Source organism: Bombus flavifrons, chromosome 7 (assembly GCF_040668555.2).
Source record: "Bombus flavifrons isolate JBK064 chromosome 7, iyBomFlav1_principal, whole genome shotgun sequence".
NCBI classification, from domain to species: Eukaryota; Metazoa; Arthropoda; class Insecta; order Hymenoptera; family Apidae; genus Bombus; species Bombus flavifrons.
This window is the reverse complement of record NC_138448.1, coordinates 15904279-15923215: the sequence shown is the minus strand read 5'-3', so window position 1 is coordinate 15923215 and position 18937 is coordinate 15904279. Positions and strand designations below refer to the sequence as shown.

General features: G+C 32.9%; 1 protein-coding gene across 1 annotated transcript in view; it reads left to right on the top strand.

Moving 5' to 3' along the window:
• Positions 1–18937, top strand: part of slgA (proline dehydrogenase slgA) — a 37678-nt gene that overhangs the window by 15871 nt on the left and 2870 nt on the right. Inside the window, exons 2-6 of the mRNA XM_069116751.1 lie at positions 12407–12615; positions 14511–14692; positions 17618–17682; positions 18135–18319; positions 18600–18774. Coding sequence (XP_068972852.1) covers positions 12407–12615; positions 14511–14692; positions 17618–17682; positions 18135–18319; positions 18600–18774 — 816 coding nt within the window. The remainder of the gene's footprint in view (positions 1–12406; positions 12616–14510; positions 14693–17617; positions 17683–18134; positions 18320–18599; positions 18775–18937) is intronic.

Sequence of the window (18937 nt, the reverse complement as noted above, 5' to 3'; positions counted from 1 at the left end):
TTGTATTGTACAAATTTTATTCAATATCTGTTTAATTGGTTATTATTTAATTGCTTCTTCATTAGTTTCCTCCCTTTGAATGAGGATAATGACAAAAATAAAGAAAGTATGGTATGAAAGGCTGGGAAGGACAATTTTTTATTCGTTCTTTTATCAACAATTGCTATACTAAATATATCTACATTTTAAAATTCCAATATTTCATTTTCAATTTAAATTCCAATTAACAATTTTTTAAATCACCGACATAACATGAAATAAACATTTTCAATTTATTTTTACTAATCATTGAAGTTTGTCGAGCAATTTCTGTATTTATTTCAATATCTATTCGTTATTAATGAAATATTTCAATCCTTATTTTACGATAAAATAATGAGTTCTTTCTTACAACGCAATAATTAAATAGGAGAATTAATAAAGCACGTGTCAAATGTATGCACAATAAAATACTCCAAATTCAAATTATTTGGTATTTAAAGATGATGACAAAGTTACATTTTTTATATTATTTCTAGAATAAAAATAACAAAGGACGTAAAACATTTTTATATAGAATTTAACAAATTTGATTTGATTTCGTTTTGATGAAAATTTTCAAATCAAAATTTAGGAAATGCATTAGGTTTAATCATTATTCTTCAAATACATATCTATCCTTTTGTTGATCTATATTTTTATCTGCGAAATTTGCACTGAAATTTGCCTTCGCATATTTCGATTTTCTAGTCTCAGTTCGCGCTTTATTTCATGTCTTTGTAAGAGGAGGTCGCAGAATTAAATCTAATTTTGGAAGGTGTTCTACACGTTGAATATTTTGGGATCGCTAGCTGAGGTTCCTCTGTTGTTCTCGCAGAGAAAATAGGGAAATCTGAAATATAAAATCCACCGGGATGAGCAACACAGCCTTAAAAACATTTTATTCAGAATTTTTACCATTTCGATATTTTTTCAAATGAAAATTCCTATCCCTTGAGTCACTCAGAAGCAATTAAGACGACATAGCAGACAGATATTACAGATATTATTTCTCTTAATTTTTCTTGAGATTTATAGGCGTCTAAGATTTTAAAGATCAATAATAAACAAAATTACTTTTAGTTGCAAATTTTTGCAAAAAAGATTCTCTTTCCATTTGTACATTTGTTCACATCTGTGCACATTTGTGTGCATTTGCTATTGCTTGCACATAATTTCAAGTATCAAAAAAAGTATACATATGTAATATACGTGAAATTGTATAAATGATTTCTCTTTTAACATAAAATAATGTATTGCTGTAATGTATTGTTTATGTAATTAATATAAAATATTAGAATAAGAAGACTTTGCATTTTAATTGTCGTAAATCATTTTACGTATGTATGTACGTATGTGTGTGAATATATTATGAAAGATTCTATTCTCTTATGAAATATTCTATAAATAAAATACATGAGCCCTTTCATATTTGCTTTCAAGGTTAAAATGTAGTGTTATGCTAATTAAGCAAGAATGGTAATAGTTACCTTACTAGCAGAGCTGATGTCTAAGGACGAGCATTTTTGCCAAGACCGTATTGATCCTGGCAGAATTGCTACATCCAGTTCACACAGTCGCCATATTACATACTCCCCTAATCAATGGTTTATGAACATCATATTGCATACCAGACACACACCGTTCAAAAGTTACGTATCATCCACTTCAAACGTAGACTGCACCTGCGCTATAAATGTCAGTTAGGTGAGATACGTACTTTGGATTTCTCATGTCTGCAGCTTCAAATTTCCCATAAATGCATAAAACTCCGTAGTTTAGTTAATAGTAAGTTTTATTAAAGGTAATCATTACGAATGGCGGAATTTTTTGTTTTGGTTTGATTCTACAATTTTCGTTAATGTCACTGATAGTTAGACTGCAGATTCTCAAATACGATCTAAATAGAAATTTATCTCATCTATTGAATATTATCACGTGTGCTATACTTTGAATGTTTTGTATATTTCTCTGTATATTTCTGCAATTTTTAATCTCTTATAAGTGCACAAAAATCCACAGCCTACTGATGATACGAGTAATTAGAAATAGTTGTTAGAGTATGTTGAAAATGACAACGTGAGTTCGTGCTCGCCATCCATATGCGGATGCGTTAGTTATAAGAAATAGTAACTAGAGGATGATCCTAGTTACAATCGATAGATTTAATTGATAGGCTTAAGATGCTTTTTTATTTTTATCCCTAGTTATTGTAAGCGCGTGCAATAAAGGATTTTTGGCTCAGAACGGTGTGATAGATTTATCCATTCGATAAAATAATAACTATTCTAATCTTACCTCTGAGTATAGAAATAACAACAGAGTATTTAATATATTTTTATATTTAAAATGTTGAAAATGACAACGTGAGTTCGTGCTCGCCATCTATATACAGATGCGTTAGTTATAAGAAATAGTAACTAGAAGATAGTCCTAGTTACAATCGATAGATTTAATCGATAGGCTTAAGATGCTTTTTTATTTTTATCCCTAGTTGTTGTAAGCGCGTGCAGTAAAGGATTTTTGGCTCAGAACGGTGTGATAGATTTATCCATTCGATAAAATAATAATTATTGTGATCCTACCTCTGAGTATAGAAATAACAACATAAAATTATTTGTATTAATGTATTTAATATTTCTAGGAATTTAATTATTTATTTTCGTCGCTATTGTATTTCTTACGACTGATTCGCGTCTTCATTGAGAATGATGATGATTACACTATGCGAGGAATTCAACCGGTGAATAAACCTAGTGTAGAACCTTGGGCGCCACATGTTTAGGTTTATATCAGCGGGGAATGAATGGATAAAATTGGCTCTGTATACACATGGGAAAACAATGTTTGCGTTTTTATGCCTATTAACAGTGTTGTCGCACAGTGGCGGATCTAGGATCCAGGAAATGTATAAAAGGTTTAACCTTTTGCAGTTTGGAAGCATCGCTTTTTTAAAAACATTCTCTCGCATCATCTGAAAATTATTATACATGGACGAAATATAACGTCAAATAAATACAAAGTCAAAATCCATTGTTTCTAATGCTATGCGTCATTTAACTTAGAGGTTAAACTTCGTTTTGGGCATTAATTTCGTTTGTCGAACCATCTTTGCATCTTCCGATAGTATTCGACGTATAAAAACGAAATATAACAGTTTTGAGTCTGGGAATGCAATGGTTCAAAAGTTATGGCTAATTTATGAATCGATTTGGCAAATATCATTTTGTATATGGGTTACCAACTGCCAGAAGCGGCCAAAAAATATATAGCTCAGCTATAACGTTCATAGCTAGACTAGCAAAGACTAACGCTTTAATGGCCTACTTCCAATGTATAAGATTAATTTGGTATCAAAAGTATCAAATTTTAACGACGCATAACTTTTCAGCCGATGGATTTTGATACTTGAAACCCTCGTATTTTGGGTTTATTTCTCATCGACCACTCAGATTATGGGAAAAAAGTTTAAAAAGGAGTGATGCTGCCAAACGAAGTTTAGTTTGTAAAAGTACACAAGTATATTCCTTGACCTTCTTTTAAAAGGTTGAAAATTTGCTTCTAATTTACGTTTGAATATCTTTGTCCGATACTAATCTAACTGTTAATTTATATAATTAAATTCACGTAAATTGTACACCTAACAAGTCTTGCAGAAAGTGACATAGTGTTTTTGCATAATTATTTTTGGAAAGAAGGCGATAATCCTATCGCATGCTGAATAAAACATCAGTAAATAGCTTGAAAGATGCATTGCATTCTAACTACAAATTACGAAATTAATTGCGTTCTAATTAGAATAGTTGAGTAATTGTTACGTTTCTTAAGTAACAAGAACAACAGTTCTTTTTGTAACTTAAACAGATACAAAGATAGTCATATTATTCTAATAAAATATTGCTTAAATACTTGGTATTATTAATATTTTATTAATGAAATTCTTGAATTTTTCACATAAACCAAACGTATTAATTTTCAATAAATTATTTCTTTAAAATAGTGAAATATATTATCGTGTTACTATCTTTTGTTTCTATAATATGTTATATATTCTTATTATCGTAATTGAGAAATTTTTAAACATCGTTAAAATTGTAAGAAAATTCGTTGAGAAAATTTAAAAAGGAAATACTTTAATAAGATACAAGAATATAGGAATGACGAAGCAGATATAAAAATGTTTTCTATGTTGATATATAAATATGTGTATGTGTTGAATGTATCGACCGTGATATTATCCATCAGATAATCGAAATATCTAAAGTATTGCTTAAATCATCAAATATTCCAATCTGTTTGATTGAACAAGTTTCGTACGACCCGAATTTCGATACTTCGATTACTCAATCAGCTATGTCATTCATAGGTCTCGAAGACTATTTTTATTCTGTATATTTTATACGCCTTGGCACATGGACAACAGTATCACGTATTTCATGCACAATTGGCATGTTCGTCTCGTAAGATTAATTCTATTTGTTATTAATGTAACGATAATCTATTTGATAAGTGGTTACTGATACTTGATATTTATCACCAGATTGCGCGTATATGCGCAGATTCATATTTTTATGCGTAATTAAAGAAATGAAACACAAGCTGAGATTTGTTTCGCCTACCAAATATTATAATCTGTTCTCTATATTTATTATAGTAATATATTAATAGTAATCTACTCTAGTTACTTTATATACTTTCGCACACCATGTTCATTCTGTATATTTTTGTATCTTGGAAATTCTCGCGAATGCCTAAAAATCCACGGTCTAGTCACCATTATAACATAATATAACAGTAGTTCTTAATTTTTTCGTAAATTAAATCGAACTCTATTAACCGAAAACCAAAATTAAGAAATTTTGGTTACCATCGAGAGAAATATGTCTGACACGTGGGACTTCGAAACTAAGAATTTTTGTTCAAATATCATTGAATTAAACAGTTTCATAAATTAAAAATCAAAGGGTCGAGTAATACGTAAAAGTTGTATAAGTAAAATATTATTGAAAATCGTAAAAAAATCGCGCAATGTTGGTCTTTAATAGGTTTAACTGGTGTTCGGAATTTTAGTTGGCCGTCCGTTTATGGCACGGACAGGTCCATTTCCTTCATTAGGAAATTCCGAATTACCGGTCCTCCCAGGACTGTAAGTTCATCTTAAACCATCGGACAGTACAGACTTGGGACGACAGTAGTCCTCATTTAGTTCGGTCAAGTGCTACAAGTAGTACAAATAAAGTGTCGTCTAAATGTAACACTCGAGTTATGTCATCTCCTCCACCTTGAACGTTAAGTCATTCGAGGTACGCGACATCGACCGATCGGTTTGACCTGACCGGTTGCTCTTTAGTCGATAATACGCAACAATTGGGTTACCGTCATATGACCTTTGGTATAGTTGCTTGGCATTGATTGCTTCATGATTGCACTCTTAAATTAAATTTTGTACGCGCACGTGTTAAAGGTTGAATCTTCGAATCTTTAAGTTCAATTTTATACGCTCTGAAAAAGAATTTAAGTTTTAGAAAGTTAAATGCTTAAATTTTTTAACGAAATTTTATGTGTTAACACACATTCCTTTCCAACAAAAGGGATTTAAATCTTCAAATTTTCCAATTAAATTTTATATAACTTAAAAAAGAGCTGTATTAAACATAAGAGAGCAAAATATATTCTTTTTATTATAAATAAAATTATTATTTTATTATATTTTTTTTCTGTCATATTAAAGGCCTACGATATTTTCAAGATCATAGTCTCCGGCTGAAAGGGGAATTTTATTTCGTTACCAATTTGAATATGCAAATTTTCACATCTTCTGCCTATAAATTCATTTATTCAGATAAGTGACATAGATTTATAGTTGATGTTAGATTTGTATAAGAATGTTATAACATATACAGTGTGTCTCAGCTAACTTGAGCACTTCGAATTTAATTTTCTCTAGAATATGCGTTGTATGAAAAAATATTTTATACAAAAGTTGTTTGGCTTAAAAGGGCCATTACGTGGTGCACGTTTTCTTTTTCATACATAAGCTGGAGGCGTTTTGAAGCTTCCAAGGTTATTTTAAATGAAACGTTGTATCCTTTATATGAAAAAAAAATATATATATAGCCTTTTGAAAATTTACTTTATGTAATATCAAGTTGGTGTTTCAATATCATCAAAGACTTGCATAATATAGCAGTGTTTCTTCATAGTACAAATTTGTCTTCATCGCCCTTGTCTATCTTCATTCACTGCCGGTGTGTTGTAAGATCGTAGATGATCGAAATAGTATAGATCTTCCATTGACATTAATACAATGGAGCAATCTATTGTGAAACTGAATTGCTTCTATACTGAGCGTAACGTTTCGCAAATTCGTTCTTTCATATTCTTTGATGTTGCTGTTGGTTCACGGTACGCTGTGCTTTTTAATCGTTTCGTCAACACGCGTCACACAATGTGACGACGCACTACTTGTTTTCCACGGATCCAGCGTCACATTATGACGCGTTCTGAAAGACGCTTATCATTTCTTATTATGATATACAGGGTGGTTGGTAACTGGTGGTACAAGCGGAAAGGGGGTGATTCTACGCGAAAAAAGAAGTCGAAAATGTAGAATAAAATTTCTTTTTTTTTTTTAATTTTTCCATCGAGACAACGATCTACAGTGAGATCCGCTATAACGTACCGCACGCGTACCGAGCTAAAATTCAAAGTCGATTTTCTCGAAAACAAAGCCTCAAAGGAAAAATTTTTATTCTATATTTTCGACTTCTTTTTTCGCGTAGAATCACCCCCTTTCCGCGTGTACCATCAGTTACCAACCACCCTGTATATGTAAAAATACGTATATGTGTCATATTATGTAACATGTTGAAAATTCGAAACTCGGGCTGTGAACCGCGACTTTTTCCTCAAACGGCGGTAGCGAAAGGGTTAATGTCCCTCACAGAAAGTAGTCTAGCAGCTTTAGATCTGGTGAACGTGGTAGCCACAGAAATTCTTAACCACGACCAATCCATCGATTGGGAAATTGTTTATTCAGCGTTTACTTGCTGCATATGGTAATGTACAGGGCAACATTTAAACACCGTTGTTTCACGGAAATACCTGATGATTTCGAATCTTCGACTTGACGTTACACAAACTAAATTTGCAATTAACAAAGCGAAATTATTCGTTAAATATTAAGTTAACTATTTAGGATTAATAAAGGTCAATATCTGTTTACTCAGAATTCAAGACTCTTCCGTGTTTTCATATGAAAGATATAGCATTAGATTTTTTGAAATTGACGTTGGAACCACTGAAATGTAAAAAAAGACACGCGTCGCATAACGTGCCCCTTCAATCCAAGCAACTTTTGTATAAAAATATTTTTCCTATAACGTACATCTACATTAAAAGTTGTTCAGTATGATCGAGTTAGCTGAAACACCCTGTGTATGTTTCCCATAGAATATATTTAAAAGCATTAATCCTCGTTAGGACATTCTGCAATCACAATTAATTATAATGCAATTAATATCGCTTGATCTTTGAAACATTCATAATTGGCAGTTCAGAACGCCATATAACGTAAAGTAATTTGCGCTAATCTAATTGCAAATTACTATGTTGCATTTTATTGTTGGTGCAGGTACAATAAATGCTTATCGAATTAATACATAATTAATTATTATCGGATCGATACCATCGTTTGTACGCGCAATTAGATCATTTGAAGTACAGTTTTAATAAATTAAACTTACAACTCTGTGCTAACAGATAGAATAATAATAATCGATTAAACTTTGTTTACTACAAGTTGTCGTAATATTTACAATTTTAATCTTTAATTTCTGATGTCTGTGAAGAGCGTTTCTTAAAAATTTCATTTAATAAACGGGCTAGTAGAGAGACAAAAGAAAGTCTAGTTCTCGTTAGTTCTAACTCGAATATTCTTCGATGATCTAGAAACAATATTGTGGCGGATCCCAATTCAAATCCCTAACGCCCACTCCCTCTTGCGTAGTCAGTAATTTTCAATAATTTTAAGGGGAAATACGCGAAAGATCAATTTTCTGTACACAATGGTGTATTAACGTAGACTAAACCGAAATTTTACATTTAGGTATAAGCTGAGTAAAGAATGCTGACATAAAAGTGTAGTATCCATGAAAAAGATCGATGATACATGCTTAAATCTCTAAGATTCTAAACCCTTAAAACCTTTGATTCCATAGAAGGTCATTCAGAGATCCCAGTACATCATTGTTCGATGATGCCCTAGAATTTCTGTGTCAAGTACTTGGATTACCAGCCATTGTGCTCCTTTACAAGAATTCACTTTTTAACATTTCCCATCGTTTCTTACATAAAAAGATTAATCTGGTAAATAAAGAAAGTTGATAAATGCAAAATTTAACAGCAGCAGGTAGATAATAAGTTCGTATACAATGCTAATCATTCGTATTAAGGAAGAATTATTATTATTATTATTATTGCTTTCGGTTTTACACCTCTTATGTCTATTTCTCTTCTTATATGTCTACCTCCGCTCTTTTCCACTCTATTCTATCGCACTGCCTTGCTTATTCTACCTCCAAAAACTAAAAATTAGGAACTATAAATTAGCAACTAATGATCAAAAACTATCGCAACTTTGGTCTTTAGCCTCTTTGCTGTGCCTCCTTCTTGTTGTTTGCCCTTCTCTCCTCTATTATTGCTTTCAGTTCTGCTAAACCTTCTCCAGTCTCGTTTAGCGTTTTTCCTATGTCCTTTGGTCCTTAAGGAAGAATTAAAGAGTAATAAACAAAATGGAAAGTTTAACGTTGTTTGTGCAAAATAAATATTATTTACTCCAACCTTAGCCGTATCTTGCGTAGTTTGGAAGCTATATTTGATTAATCTAATCGGCAACGATAAGCGGAAGTTTCGTTACACTACAGGAGGAAATAGCAAATTAAACCACTATTACTCAGGTGCTTTAACCCAAAGAATCTCGTTTAGACGTCAGTCGATCCTTGGCTATCTATGTTTCACGCAACTTACACAAGATACGTAAATTATATCCTTCTTTTACATTGGAATTCTAGGATTGCTGGCAATCAGGCGTGTGTCCGAATTTGTAGAACACATTTCAGGTGTGTCTCTGTGTATATAATAGGTCGAACGGAAAGTTCGTACGCTTTTATTCCACGACATTCCACTGTATTGTCGAGTTTTGTATTCCAAGACGATGCAGGGTTTTTCGATTCTACACGTTCGTTCAATTGTTACCATCGAATTATCCTTATCTACCGCTTTTGGTCAAATCTCCTCCGGATACTTCACAAATGTCTTTTACAATTTCCGAAGTTGTACTTCCCCTGTGAAACTCGTACAGCAATGTGCGACGAATACGGATTTTATCAATAGACATTTCCCTTTTCATAGAGTGACGTTTAAAATATCCGTAAATCATACTTTGCTATGGTAATTTAGATTATTTCATTCGATATTTCAATAGTTATCTAGCAGAGTAACAATTTAAATAAATAATATTTAAGGATTAAACAATTTCCAGAGATTAATAGTTACATGCAATAGAAAGATCGATAATTATATTTAATTGTTAATTAATTTACAGTGAAAGCGAGTAGAATCTGACTTCTCGATTCGATTCATTCTTCGCGTGGAAGAAAGACAGACGCTGACGATTATAACACAATTGCTATAAACTTTATAGACGTGGTATTATAAATAACCGTATACATATATACATAGATTAAAGTAGATGTTTCGCAACGAAGAATCACCTATGCGATTGTTCTATCGTAGTGAATGAAATGCATTTTATCTTTGACAATCGAGAGTTGGCAATGACATGAGTCATAGACGCCATCATTATAAATAAATCATTAGACGTCATGGCGCGTTAACAATTCATTTATGCAAATGCGTATAAGTGATATATGGCGTCATAGCTGTAACGGAAATATTCCGGTTTATTAATTGTAAGCTTCGACAGATGTCTCATATAAATAGCATATATACTTCTGTATTTATAGCGTATATATACTTCTTGCAATTCTTTCCATGTCGAAGAAATAGACGGTGGTATGCAAATATTGGCAATAGCTACGATCTCGCCGATTTCAATGACCTTGCAATACGTTGTCAAGATTAACGTTCTGAACAACCTTTTTCCTATACATGGGGCTCTAGGCTTTAGTTTTCCAATTATCGACCAATTTATGTTTATTACTGTTACGTGCATATTGTTACTCCAGTCTCGTTTAGCGTTTTTCCTATGTCCTTTGGTCCTTAAGGAAGAATTAAAGAGTAGTAAACAAAATGGAAAGTTTAACGTTGTTTATGCAAAATAAATATTATTAGTATCTTATTCTATAGTAATTATTATTATACTTAGACGTGTAAACAATTTTTTGATCACGATATGTCTACATTTTGATTTTTGAGCAATCGAAGATTATAATAAAGTGCAACGTTCCATGTATCGATCCACTGGTCGAAAATTATTTCACGCTTGCCGACTACCTAATAGCCGGATACCACTTTGATCCGACCTATGACCCATTAATTTTTCGTTTTCATTTATACAAGCCGAAATTAAGCCTTACAAATTAAATCTAAGAAGAAAGATGCAACTTACGTAACTTTCTAATTACATCGTTGAACCTTGAGCTTATCGAAATATACAAGCTAGAGATTCGCGTAATTTACATACCGCTTGGGAAAAGCTTCAGATTTCTTTCCTCGTTGAAAAAAGACGTACATCGAGTTCCATCAACGACCGATACTCACACGAATCCCGAACCTACTGGCCATAATAATAATTTTTGCGGTAATTGAACGAGCCGAGACGCGAATTTTTATTCCGAAAGCGACCACAGTGGGCTAATCATAGTAGATTATATGTATATTCATAATGTGATTTCATATGGCCATTACGTAACGACTGAACAACGTTTTATAGCGAGCTATAGAGTGTATTATAAAGTTTGCTTTTTATAATAAAAATCTTGATATCTATCTAAAATTGTATCGTAAGATTAAGATTCTAACTTTCAATGCGGTTACATTTTTTATTCGTTTTAATATCAAGTATGAATTCTATAAAATTTCACAATGAACAACTTTGCTACTGTTCCATGATCTTGTTCCTTTCGAAGAACAATTCGAATTATTGAATTTATCGTTACATTCTCTATTTCACATTTAAAATCTTTTTGGCTGTATTTGCTTTCGCAATTCTATCCGCGCATTCGTGAAACGAAATAACAAATTTATCGGCACAATGCAGAAGCAAAACGCGTGTACTGCTGTTTCACATGGCAAACCGGATAAGCAGGCTTTTTTTTTTTTTTTTTTTTTTAGCAAATAAAAACCTGGCGGAAATTATTTCTGTTTTTCGGTTTAATTAAATTTACTACATTTTATAATCTTTTTCGCACATCTAGCGATTCGTTTGTAACATCAAATTTCAGTTCTCTATGTTTTTTTTATTATTTCTATAAAAATTCTCTGTCATACGAATCGATCGTTCTATCGATAAAATATAAAATCAAGAGTTTGGAAAGTAAATACTACACGCCGTACGATAATGAGCAAAGATATTAGCACAGACCAGATGTCTCTATAAAAATCCAGTAAAACTGCACAACTTACGATTTATTCTTTTACCGTCGTCGAGCGGCTATAAAACGGGAACAGATAATAAAGGACACAGCGTTGAAATCTTTTCCTTGAATTAAAAAAGAAAAAAATTTCAACCGGTCAAACGCTCTACGTACATAATAGCACGATGGTAAAAAATGCTACAGTTTATTGCTTCCTAGGTATTCATCTTTGTCAAGTAAAAGTCAGATCAAGTATAATAAAAGATTATATTTACTTCCAATGAATTTGAGACTTTTGGTCAGCTAGGTCGAGCAAATACCTCAATTTTTCGACCAGGTTCGCAAGTAATAAAGTCGCAAAGCACGTTGGGTCTCGACTAACGTACTAATTTCCAGAAAATATTCTCTACAACTCCCTAGTCATCTGAGACGTAATCGTAGAAGGCAGCTACTAGTTACTTAAAATATTTCGATGGACTTTGGTAGACTGGACGGAATGCGCGTAATATGGAGAAATAAATAAAAGATCCAAAGTGGAGCATCCGTTCGAAATAAGTTTCTGCTTACGTTCTATTTGCACAAATAACCGCGGTCTCTTTGTAACACATAACTTTGTATGATGCTATTACGCTTTGTCGACAACTTGTTGCTAAGGACAGTATTACGGAGGATGTTGAGACGCAGTTAAAAATTATACATAGATTCTCGATTACACGAATTAATCGGAGTGGAGAACTTTATCGATATTTTATCAATATCTTTGTTAACGTACGTGTTAAATTTCGTTTCAGTTAATGAAATTATCCAAGCAACTACTTGGCGAGAAACTTTTCACGAAGCTTATGAAGGCTACATTTTACGGTCACTTTGTCGCCGGCGAAGACGAGGTGCAGATCACTCCTGTCCTGAATAGGTTGCGGCAATTTGGTGTAAAACCCATTCTTGATTATTCCGTTGAAGAGGATATTTCTCAAGAGGAAGCAGAACGACGTGAATTACAGTACGTATGATAATAATAAACCTTTTGCTTCATAAAACTTTTTTTTTTTGAAAAATCGAGCTCGTTAGCTCCGCCCCTTACGCAGGTACGCATCGCAGTGTTACAAATCTGTGCACATTCGCGCTTGGCGTTCATCCACAATTTCATCGAATTATACACTTTGTACTTCTTTATCCAAAAAACCAGTAAACCTGTCTATTTGTTTGGTATAAAATTTCTAATAGAATTTCACGTCGTATAATAATATTATTGAATAATTACTGAGAAAATTGATATAGAAATTACGTATTAAATATGAATATGAAATGAATGATATCTCGACGACTTTGGTACTGTAGGTTTCCTGAAATTTTACCTACATATACGTGGTATCCTTTAACACGTAGCTAAAACTTGAAGAAATTCCTAGGAAACTCATTTTCTCGAAGAAATACGAACGAGAAATACCTTCAGAAAAAGACGATAAATGAAGGCTTAACGGAAAAGTTGCAAACGAAAGCTTATTAGAAAAATTGTAAATGAAAACTTAACGGAGAAATTGTTGATAAGAACCGAGTAGAAAAATTGAGAAAGTTTTCTGATGAAAGATAAACCGATTAATAGAGTAAATTGCGTCGGAATTAATTACAAAATTCTTTTCATACTTACAAAGTACGTAAAAATTTCATAATAATTCGACTATTTGAATAGAAAATACACTCGACGCTTACAACATTCGCGATAAATCTATAGGTCGATAGATAGCGACGAAGCTTTCTTTCATGTGCCGTTTATGAGCTGCTAACGGGCCGAACAGTTTTCGATAAGAGGGCAAATCGATAGAAAATTAATCGTCGAAGAATTGTATCGAGTTTAAGAACAAGTTTAAAAATTAACATAGAATTTCATAGAGACGGACTTGTAACTTGATGTCACACGTAGCGTGCGTTAGTAACTGCTGGAGGATCTTAGGATCAGCTGTGATTTTCAGCCGCTTTGTCGTTGTGCTGCCACGAACGAAGTTTATTACGTACGTACTGTAACGATTAAGAAAGAATTTTGAATAATTTACAAGCGTGTAAAACGATATTACCTAAAAATCGTTGACGTGTCGGCAAAATTTTCGTTCGCGCTACTCGGCACGCGTGCCACAGGTTCGCCATGCCGGTGTCACGTAAATTTCAAGGGTTGGTCGATGAAATAAAATAGCTGAGTCGTAACACAACTATTAACTTTGTTTCAATTGAACTTTATCATGAATTCAGCAAGCACAATGTAATACACACTGAATTAACATAAATCACAATTCACTCCAACCACGTTATGTAACACTTAGTACGCGACTGTTATAAGGGTAGAGACCGGTAAAGACAAGTTGACTATTCTGAGGATACGGAATAAGCGAGTTTTACCGACGATACCGTGTCTGAGGAAGGCTAGGGGTGGGTGTGTCTAAGGACACGGGACTATCGGGTTTGTCGATGACAATTTTGGTTAAGGAAGCGAGGGCAGTAGACACCGTCTCCGATCGGATAATAAGACGGTCGGTGGACCAGGAAGGGTTTTAGCCGCCCTCGCGAGAAAGTTGCTAACGGAACATACCAGATGTGAAGAAAACCAACTTTCTATGCTAGCAAGTGGTAGACAATAAACGTAAAGGAAATCTAAGACAGGAGATACTCGCTCGGTCCGAAGGATCTTAACTATGAAAATTCCAAGACCCCTGGTGGGTACTTAAGACTATCGAGGGTGCGCGCCAAGGATGTGCAGACATCCGGGTGCCATCCTGTCCGCGGTGTGTGGCCTGGTCTCTGATGTGAATTGGCGTTACACCGGCCTAAGCTCTTTGCTCGAGAAGCTTCTCAATTACAAATGAAAGTGAAATATAAGGTAACATGAACGATGTCAATTTACAGGAGTTCCGTGTCAGAAGCTGGAGACGAGAAAACGGAAGGTCCCTTGAAGAAGTACCATGTGGCAAAACCATTCGCGGATCGTCGATACAAAGTATCCTCGGCGAGAACGTACTTTTACCTTAACGAAGCTAGTTGCGAACGAAACATGGATATATTTATCAAATGCCTCGAGTCTGTAGCCGGTGAGTGGGTTATCGGAATAAAAATCTTGTAACTCCTTCGCAATTTTCAATGGGCTACGTGTCTCGCTACTTGTATGTCGTTTGTGCAATATTATGTAGAATCGATTATTTATTTATGCTACTTTGTTAGCGAGTTATGAGTTTACCGTATCGCTTTCACTTTTATATCGCTCTTTGAAAAACTCTGTTGTTTCAGACAGCTCGATGTGGCTTTTATCCTTCTTATCATTCTTTGGTTCTATTATGATACGCTATCGTTTCGAATCGATAGAGCGAATCAAGGTGTATATTTTTCATGATTTTAATAAAGAGTCGGATAACATCTTCCTGTGCTCATAACTCGCGATAGTAAACTTTGACGTTACGAAGCACTCGTTATAAAAGAAAATATCTGGCGTAGCAATATGCGAAATGTCGCTTATGCGATGCTGTGGACGAGATATCTCGCATTTAATAATGAAATATCTGTCTCATCGCGTTTCGTTTCGGAACAAGATAAGATTTCGTGAATGATTCGTTGATGTACAAGCGCCATGAATGATAAAATAAAGTATACGCATATGTTTTTGTAAACAAATGCAACTATGAGCGTAACTGTAGGAACTAGAAACTTAGGAACCAAGAAAGACGTAGAATATGTTGTCCAAAGCAATCGATGAGTAATATTCGATGGTATGTAAACACCGGAGAATGGAAATAAAATATTTGATCTATGGCATCGCGTAAACGATACTGCGATGCAAGATATCTTCCTTCATAATATTGCATAATCGACGCAATACGGATACGTATCTCGTCCAAACTCGCGATAGAAATCTAGAACTAAAAATAGCTATATAAACGATTATTCATCCAAAGCGACATTTTTTTTCAAATTTTCCTGACACGTGTTTCCGATTTTCCAAGATCGATCGCTCCAATTAACTCGCGTTATAAATTCTCCAGCTTATCGGGAATTCGTAAATCATTGTTCGATTTAAAGAATTGGGCGTAAAATATCGAATGTTCCACGTTTGGTAATTCAGGAAAGAAAAATGATATGACCAATAAGAACGTATGACGTAGCTTCCCAAATTTGAAAATAAGCTTCTGATCGATGGCAAGTACTTAAATATTGAAACATGGTCGGTTTTATCGCATAATTCAAGTAAACCGTTGTTGTTTATTTTTCTAATAGTTTTTTTTGTACCATGAGAGAGACTAGTTTATGTAATAATGTAACGTTATTATGTACATATAATGTTAGTAGTATCAGTAGTAGTACGTGCGCTACTATGTAGCATAACTTTTGCCATAGAGCTAGCATTATTGGGCAATTGGGAACCGTAACAATTTAGAACCAGGTTACTTAATTTAGGAATTTTTAATTTAATTTTTATTATCAATCTCTATCACGGAGACTTGTAAACTACAAAATAAAATTGATGCTTCTAATGAGTACTGCTTTATAATGAAAGAGATTCCACGTCGTAGTGGTCTCGTTACTAACATGTCGTTAAGTAAACTTTTTAATTTATATCTTCAAATAAATTCTAAATTTTTGGATAAATTTTTCAATTAATTCCTCGCTTTGCCGCGGATTACGTGGTTTAAAAAATTCTGATTAAACTAACGTAAAAATTATTTTTCGCTTCGCGTTGGAAATTTAGATCAATGAAATTATTTAAAATTTAATATTATAACCTGGAGAACTTTCAGCGACGGAATTCAGAAATTCAGCAAGAAGATGAGACCTTGAAAACGAATTCCACCTATAAATAAAGATCTCTAGAGAATCTTTTATTCAGTCATGCAACCAAACAACGTGACATAACGGTGTTTTGTTTCGCTCAAAAGATTTTCTATTTATCCGAATAACGAAGTCTCCCTTTGGCTAGAGATAATTGGATTATTTGCATGCTAGAATAGAGACTGCATAAATCCACGTCATTTCTGTTTTTTTTTCTTTCTTTAAATTGCAAATTGGTCATTTAGAAAATAATTGTTCTATATGTTTGCAATATATAAAATTATTTAATGCGTTCAGGATCGAATTTTCTTTCCTTTAATTATTAATAGTGAAAACTAATATCTTCTGATGTTTTTGCGAAGGAAAAATAGTATGGAACAACAACGAAACAAATATCAGCGTATCCAGGAAAGTCTACTGATGTAAACAGGAATTGAATATCTTTTATAGTTACGCTTTTATAGTATAGTTTGTTTAAATTTAGATAATATGAATTTTTATCAAAATCGAATTTCTCAAAAGATAGACGTGCTGAAGAAAAACCTGTGAATTTGCGAATTCGTAGTTAGTGCCAGAAACGTTATAAGAAAAGTATAGTAGCGATCGGAACGCTGACTGATCCTTGGACAATGTTATTAGCACAATTTTTGGTTAATCAGAAAACTAACAATATGTAGAAACGTTACATAAAAAGATGCCTGCTTCTGCTAACATAAGAAACAATAATGGTGTTTGTACTGCATCAGCGATGAAGATGACGAATGCAACATAATCTTTTAATTATTCCAAAATACTTAAAACTTCAACCCTGTGATATTCACATTGGAAAACACTGATTTAGATTAAAATTCTTTTTAATATTTTACTTGTTAAAAATATTTCAAACATTATATATTCCACATATATTAAAAAATTATCATTCTGTTTCTTCTGGCCATTTTAGTATAAACGTTAAAGTTTAGTTAAAAATAATAACGTTTAACGTTTTACAGGGTCAAATGAAAGCCCTGAGTTTGAAAATTCTTGAATTCCAAGTTTCCACTGTGACTGTGATTAATGAAATTGGTAAGAAGAACAAGTCCTATCTCTCCTTCCATATTTTATCCTTTGTCTGTCTTTCCTCAAAGACTGATCTTCTTACTATCAACTTTAATACTTACAATTGTTCTAATTGTTATTTATTTATTTTTGTATAGCTGCTTCAATGGGTGTTGGCTTCACCGCTATTAAATTAACTGCTCTTGGGCGCCCACAGCTTTTGGTAAGTGAATATTCTTAAATGGAGTATTAAACAATTTAAGAAATAACTTTTTACGATTGTTTAAACATTAATCGATTAAGCTATCGACTAAGCGAATATTTGTATTTCTATAAGTATTTCTGATAGTTTTACGATATTTTTCTTTTTTATTTTAATTTTTCTTATTCTAATATACTACTAATGTTTAAACAATAAAGAGAATATAGTAGCTTCTATATATTAATATTTGAGATAAAATATAATCTTTGAACAATAATCAAATTTGTCTATCTTATACATATGTGTAGCATGAACTAGTAAATAAGTAAGTAAGTAAGTAAGTAAGTAAAGTATTTATTATACCAATACATAGTATAGTCTAATAATAATTCAATAATCTATAAAATATGTAAAAAAGATCCATAACACATATCTGCAGTTATATAAATAGTTATATGTTTTGTTATTTATAGCTCCAATTGTCGGAAGTAATTATGCGTGCACGACAATACATGTCGGATGTAGTTGGTGGTGAAGGCGCTGTTTTAACTCATCATGCTACGGCTGATGATTTCATGAAAAAGTTCGAAGAGGCTCACATCAAAGACGAAGCGCCAGTACAAAAGTTTCTGGAAAAAATTCAATCAGATAAAGAAGGGTAATAATTCATGAAAATCTATCATTGGTTACAAAAACATTTTAATCAATTACTATTTTTCCCTTTTCTTCTTACTTCCAATTCTAACTTTTTATTAACTTTTCCAATAAGTTATAATTGTTTCTCCTTATTTTCTTTCTATTGCCTATTCATTCTATCTTTGCTTGCTTTCTTTATTTAGTAATAACACTTTGTACACATTTCACAATTTTTTTTGTTTTGTGTATACATTAATATTTTCCCATTAGTATAAAATTAAGAAATTCATTTCTCCCTGTAGTGTTATCCACTTGTTCCCATGGAGTGGCATTCTGGATGAGAACTACGAGCTGAGCGAAACGTTCCAAGTTCCAGACATTAAAACGGGAAAGATGGTGAGGCTTATGTCGCAGCTCACGTCCAAGGAAGAAGAAATGTTCAGAAACATGATAAGACGTCTGAATAACATTGTCTCGGTATGAATACTTACAAATGAAAACAACTAAAGAATACAGGGTGTCCCATATAATTGGCTATATTTTTGGAATAATTAATAATAGAAAAACGTACTTTGAGGCAAAATTCAATGATTTTTATGTCATTATTGCATGTATGTTCTCATAAGTATGGTTTCATATA